Consider the following 6,282-nt stretch of genomic DNA (forward strand, 5'->3'; position numbering starts at 1 on the left):
TCTACCATTCGATAGCTTGAAGGAATTGCTCATTTTTCTCGGGCCGATCTTTTGTCAGCTGGTATTAGAAATGTAGTTTCTAAGTGTCTTTTATATGCTAGCGATGCTGTTGTGAAGAATCTCATTATTATTATTATTTGTATTTTTAATATTTACTAATTAGTCAAAATCCTGAATACCATTATTGTTAACATAATTAATGTAAGAGAAAAATGGTCACACTGCCAATAATAGAAAAATGGCCACACTAAGTATGATCGATAGTCAGTCAAAAGCGTAAAAGAAAACGAAGCGTATGTAACCAGAGTAGTGGACATTTTTTGGTATTAACATTGAATATATTCCTAGGAAATAAAACACACATATAACCACGGCATTCAAGGTTGTAGTTTTATACGCATAACGCTAAGGAATCAACATCTTTTATTTCGCTTCTTTGTCAATGACGGTAAAGCTTCTGGCGCTTGCATGACCACGGCCGAACACGCGGTGCACGCAGCGTGAAGTACTCATTGGAGAAGCTACGGAACCCACAAGGAGACGGACGAGACTCGCTCGTGGGTGGTCAAGAAACACCAAGAGAACACGGAGGCCAACGTGGGTACGTGCTTGAGGACCACAGAAAAGGCGATCTGTTCTCATGAACGTATGTGTGCATGATCGTGCACATATGGTCATCTCACTCTAACCAACGAAGTTTCCTATACCGGCGACTGGAGGCTTAAGTGCGCAGTTGGCTGACGAAATTGGACAACACATTTTGGATGGTGGTGTTTGATGAGTGGCAGTAGATTGTTGATTTGAGGAAAGGGTCAGTCTGTGGGCTATGTATACCAGAGCAATGAGCAAATTAAGGGCAGCAAATGACCAGCGCGAAGACACCGCTGAGATGGAAACCGTGGAAAAAGAATCCATACACAAGGAAGCCTCTAATACGGAGGAAGACGGTGCCGTCGCTTCGAAGGAATCACAATCAGGTATCGTCAACGCAATGTTGGAGATGTGGCGCCAAATGCAGGAAGGCCAGCAAGCTAATGCAATGCAAATGCAGCAGTTTCAAATGGAAATTCTGAGGATGAATCAAATTCAAATGGAAAAAACTAATATACTTCTGCAATCCCTTGGTATTAGTGGAGGAACAACTGGTGGGCCAGGGCCACCATCAACAACGGCCGAGTCCTCAGTGACAACGGATGCAGACTTACCACCAAGGCAGCCGGTTGCTGCTCAGGAAACGCATCGAAATTTGTACGATCTGTCGGAGTTTAACGGTGCCCCTGAAGAATGGCCAATGTTCAACGAAGCCTTCATTGTGACCACTGCAGAGTATGGTTACAGAGACAGGCAAAATTTGATACGCCTTCAAAAGGCTATAAAGGGCAAAGCTAGAGAGACTGTCGAGTGTTTGCTTATTCACAGTTCAAACGTTCCAAATATATTAGAAACACTCAAGCAACATTTTGGTAGACCCGAGAAACTTGTAAAAAGTCAGATTAGTCGCGTTAGAGAATTTCCAAGCATTCGCGAAGGTAGATTGGAACAATTAGTTGATTTTAAAATGAAAGTACAAAATTTGGCCTCATTTCTGGAAGCAGCTAGCGCACATCAGCAGCTAAAAAATCCAACGTTAATGGAAGAGTTAATCTTAAAGTTGCCGGTGCAGCAGAGATTGGAGTGGGCACGCCATTCCAAGCCATTAGGAGATGAAAAATCGATCCATCATTTAAGTCTATGGCTTCAGGGACTGGCCGAAGATGTGCAAGAAGCAGGATTGGTAGATGATCAGGTGACGTTCAAGCCAAGGAAAGAGAAGTCGAGATTATTTCATGCAAATGAAATGGGACCCGAAAAGGAGAAAGCATGCTCAGCCTGCCAGGGGAAACACGACTTGGACAACTGTAAGGTATTCGCGCAGATGGAGCTTCAGAAAAAATGGCTGCATGTACGGGAAGGGAAACTATGCTTTAATTGTCTCAAATATGGCCATCGCAGTCAAAAATGTAGGCGGCAAAACCAATGCCAGCTAGATGGTTGCTTAAAACGTATTCACTGGCTGCTCCACGAAGAATCCGTTAAAAATCCAGACGAGGAAATAAAGTTTACAGGTACAGCGACTCATGAGGAGAACTCGATTATTTTGTTTAAGATTCTGCCGCCCCGGGGCCCTCGCCGAACCCTGGCAGACGAGCTAGGGTTGCATGGACCAAGAACCCCGTGGAGAAAAGGAGCCCGGTGGTGACAGTAAGGCCTGGCCCTGTGGTGTCAAATACCACGCAAAAAATCCGACCGTTTGGGCCAGCCGTTACATTGACCAACCTGGGCTGGGTTGTGTATGGAAAATGTCGCGATGAAAACGGACACATGAACCATGTAAAGGGTGTACATCTGGTTAGGCATGATGACGAGCACATTGACCAATTGGTGCGAGACTACATCACTAACTCGGAAATGGATGTGCGAATCGTGAAGCACCATGTTGAAGGTCGACAAACTGAGAGATCGAATCAACTGCTATCTACCACGACAAAACGTATTGGTGACCGTTTTGAGACGGGACTACTATGGAAAGCGGATGACGTCGTTTTACCTGATAGCAAGAAAATGGCCTTAAAGAGACAACTATCTTTGGAAAGAAAGTTCAAACATGACCCAGAGTACTATGAAAAATACTGCAACTTGATGGAATCATACGAAGAGAAGTCCTACATACGGCAACTCGCAAGAAATGAACTGGAAGTGGACAACAAGAGGGAATGGTTCCTGCCCCATTTCGGAGTTATTAATCCTAACAAGCCTGACAAACTACGAATCGTTTTTGATGCGGCCGCCGAAGTCGACGGAGTGTCGTTAAATTCAATGTTCATGACCGGGCCCGACGAGTGTCAATCGCTAACCGACGTTCTTATGAGGTTCAGGCAGAGACGGATTGGGGTCTGCGCTGACATAGCAGAAATGTTCCACCAAGTCATAATACGAAACGAGGATCGCTGTGCTCAACGTATACTATGGAGAAAAAATCCAGGGGACGAGATGAAGGTGTACGAAATGCAGGTTATGACCTTTGGAGCAAAATGTTCACCAGCTTCAGCTCAATACGTGAAAAATAGAAATGCACTCGAGTTTAAGGAATCGTATCCAGACGCCGTGAGCGCCATAATAAAGAACCATTATGTTGACGATCTGGTGCATTGTTTTTCGTCCGAAAAAACGGCCGTGAGGGTTGCGAAGGAGATTGTTGACATTCACAAGAGAGGAGGATTCGAATTAAAAAAGTTTGTATCTAATTCCAGTTTCTTCAACGGGATTTTTGGTAATGAGCAGGCAACCGAACTTGTAAGTCTTGATAGGGACGAATATCCCGATGTTACGCCGAGGAGTTCTTTGACAAGCCAATCGAACTGCACATATTTTGCGACGCGAGTGAGTCGGCATACGCAGCAGTTGGCTACTGGCGTATACGTAAACAACTGGGATGGAAGACTACATTTATAATGGGGAAGACCAAGTGTGCCCCAATGAAATTATCAACGGTACCCAGACTCGAGCTGCAAGCGGCCGTACTAGGAACTCGTCTGAGGAAATGTATTCTTGAAGGCCATGACGTCAGCCCAAAATGTATCCAAAATGTATGGTCAGATTCGAAGACTGTCTTAGCGTGGATCAAGTCAGATCATAGAAAAAACAAACCATACGTAGGACACCGAGTCGATGAGATACTTGAAGCTACAAAGTTGGAGGATTGGCATTGGGTGCCCACCAAGGATAATCCTGCAGATTTTGGCACCAAACTCAGAACTGGTACACGAGAATCCTCCTGGCTGCAAGGCCCACGCTTCCTTCAAGAGGACGGAAACCTATGGGATGTAGGAGCTGCAGACATAGGTGAGACGGAGCTGGAGATGCGCAGCAAGTTCGTACTATCAGTTAATGAGGTGCTCTGTGATGGAACTGTCAACGTAGAGTTCAAGGAGCTTCTGGAGAAGTTCTCGTCATTCACGAAACTGGTGCGAGTTGTTGCTTGGGCTAACAGGATGTGCAACCGCAAGATTAAACGGAAGAGCTATTTAGATGTAGCTGAAATTGAGGAAGCCGAGCTCATAGTGATCCGCAAAGTACAGGATGTTGCATTTCATGATGAGCGGATGACACTATTGTCTGGAAAGCCCGTCGAGAACGATAGCAAGCTGTGGAAATTGTCCCCGGCTATAGACGAACGGGGAGTAATTCGCATGAATGGGCGTATAAATAACGCATATGCTGTTGGAGAAGAAACAAGGTGTCCAGTATTAATGCCCCAAGGGAATTACGTCACAGCATTGGTCGTGCAACACTACCACGAGACATGGAAGCATCAAAATGAGAATACTATAGTAGCAGAAATACGCCGAAAGTATTACATACCGCACTGCCGACAGGAGGTTCGCCGCGTATCTAGGAACTGTCGGACTTGCAAAATCCTAAGAGCAACTCCAAAACCGCCACTAATGGGACAGCTCCCTAAAGACAGACTTTCTCCGTACGTACGCCCATTCTCGTATGTGGGAGTCGATTACATGGGACCGTTTTTAGTCGTAAGAGGAAGAAGCACAGAGAAACGCTGGATAATGCATATTCACATGCCTTACAATAAGAGCGATTCATTTGGAGATCGCCAGAGACCTGACGACAGATACGTGCCTTCGAGTGTTGCATAACTTCATGGCACGACGTGGTAGACCTGTACGGATCCGATCGGATAACGGGACAAACCTGGTGGGAGCTGAGCGTGAATTAAAAGAAACATTGCAGGTTCTGGACCATGTGAAAATAGCGAATGAGTTGGCAACCGAAAAAATCGAATGGCTATTTAATTGCCCGCTTAATCCCCATGCAGGAGGGTGTTGGGAACGATTGGTGCGAAGCGTGAAGAGGGCCATCGGACACGCATTATTTGAGAAAAATCTGAAAGAGGACATTTTATATAGCCTAATGTGTAACGCTGAAAATATAGTCAATTCCAGACCGCTCACACACATTGCTCTGGATGATCCCGATGACGACCCGATAACCCCTAATCACTTTCTCCTAGGTTCTGCCAATTCTAGCCAAACACCACATCCACAAGAAGAGAAGTACCAGCCAACACGAAAGGACTGGCGTATTTCTCAGCAGATCTCACACTCATTTTGGAGCAAGTGGCTCAATGAGTACCTACCGGACTTATGCAGACGGACGAAGTGGTATCAACCACCACTGGCTGAAGGAGACGTCGTTCTTATCTGCGATAAGAATCTCCATCGACACCAATGGAAAAAGGGAATGATCCTTGCAGTTACAGCTGGACGCGACGGACAGGTTCGCTCAGCAACTGTGAAGACGACCACTGGAGTTCACAACCGCCCAACTTGTATGCTGGCAAAGCTAGATGTATTGTGAATCACAAGCGGGTTTGGTTCACGGTGGTGGGGATGTTGTGAAGAATCTCATTATTATTATTATTTGTATTTTTAATATTTACTAATTAGTCAAAATCCTGAATACCATTATTGTTAACATAATTAATGTAAGAGAAAAATGGTCACACTGCCAATAAGAGAAAAATGGCCACACTAAGTATGATCGATAGTCAGTCGAGAGCGTAAAAGAAAACGAAGCGTATGTAACCAGAGTAGTGGACATTTTTTGGTATTAACATTGAATATATTCCTAGGAAATAAAACACACATATAACCACGGCATTCAAGGTTGTAGTTTTATACGCATAACGCTAAGGAATCAACAGATGCTATAATACACCACTTGAAACAAAAATCATCAGCATTTTTGACATTGATAATAGCATTTCGTGATTTTATTTTTTTGGGTGCTTCTATGTACTTATTTGCAGGTATATGTTCCAATTTAATTATGGTTAGTGAAAATATTTAAAACTTTTTATTGCCCAACCAGAGTCCTTCTCTTGAAATTCACTACTCTGAGTTATCAAATGTTCAAGAGCATTATTTAGGTACTCATCAATTAACTCATGTTCATAAATACTCTTGTATGGCGTCCATATACTTTTAAATTGAACTTTACTGTTATGTACTCACTCATACAGTAACCCATTAATTTGGTTATATCATTCTTGCAATCATTATACAATTCTTTTAAATCAATCTAACCACATTTATTAGATTGAACACGATATGATTTTAATGGGAATTTCGAGCTTGATTAAATTAGAATAATATTTGTATTGTTCTCTAGTTGAACTGCTGTTGCATTCTTATGCTTTTCAGACATAATGTGGCGCATTTCTCT

The 6,282-nt window shown here is 43.6% G+C and overlaps 1 protein-coding gene across 1 annotated transcript; it reads left to right on the plus strand.

The window, feature by feature from the left end:
• The first annotated feature begins 271 nt into the window (after positions 1-271).
• Positions 272-2,239, plus strand: LOC121404539. The gene is made up of 2 exons (XM_041594191.1): positions 272-293; positions 349-2,239. Exon 2 carries the CDS (start codon positions 827-829, stop codon positions 2,237-2,239), a length of 1,413 nt encoding a protein of 470 aa, XP_041450125.1. The 5' UTR covers positions 272-293; positions 349-826.
• Positions 2,240-6,282: the final 4,043 nt, after the last annotated feature.

This window comes from Drosophila obscura, unplaced genomic scaffold (assembly GCF_018151105.1).
Source record: "Drosophila obscura isolate BZ-5 IFL unplaced genomic scaffold, ASM1815110v1 contig_213, whole genome shotgun sequence".
Classification (NCBI taxonomy): domain Eukaryota; kingdom Metazoa; phylum Arthropoda; class Insecta; order Diptera; family Drosophilidae; genus Drosophila; species Drosophila obscura.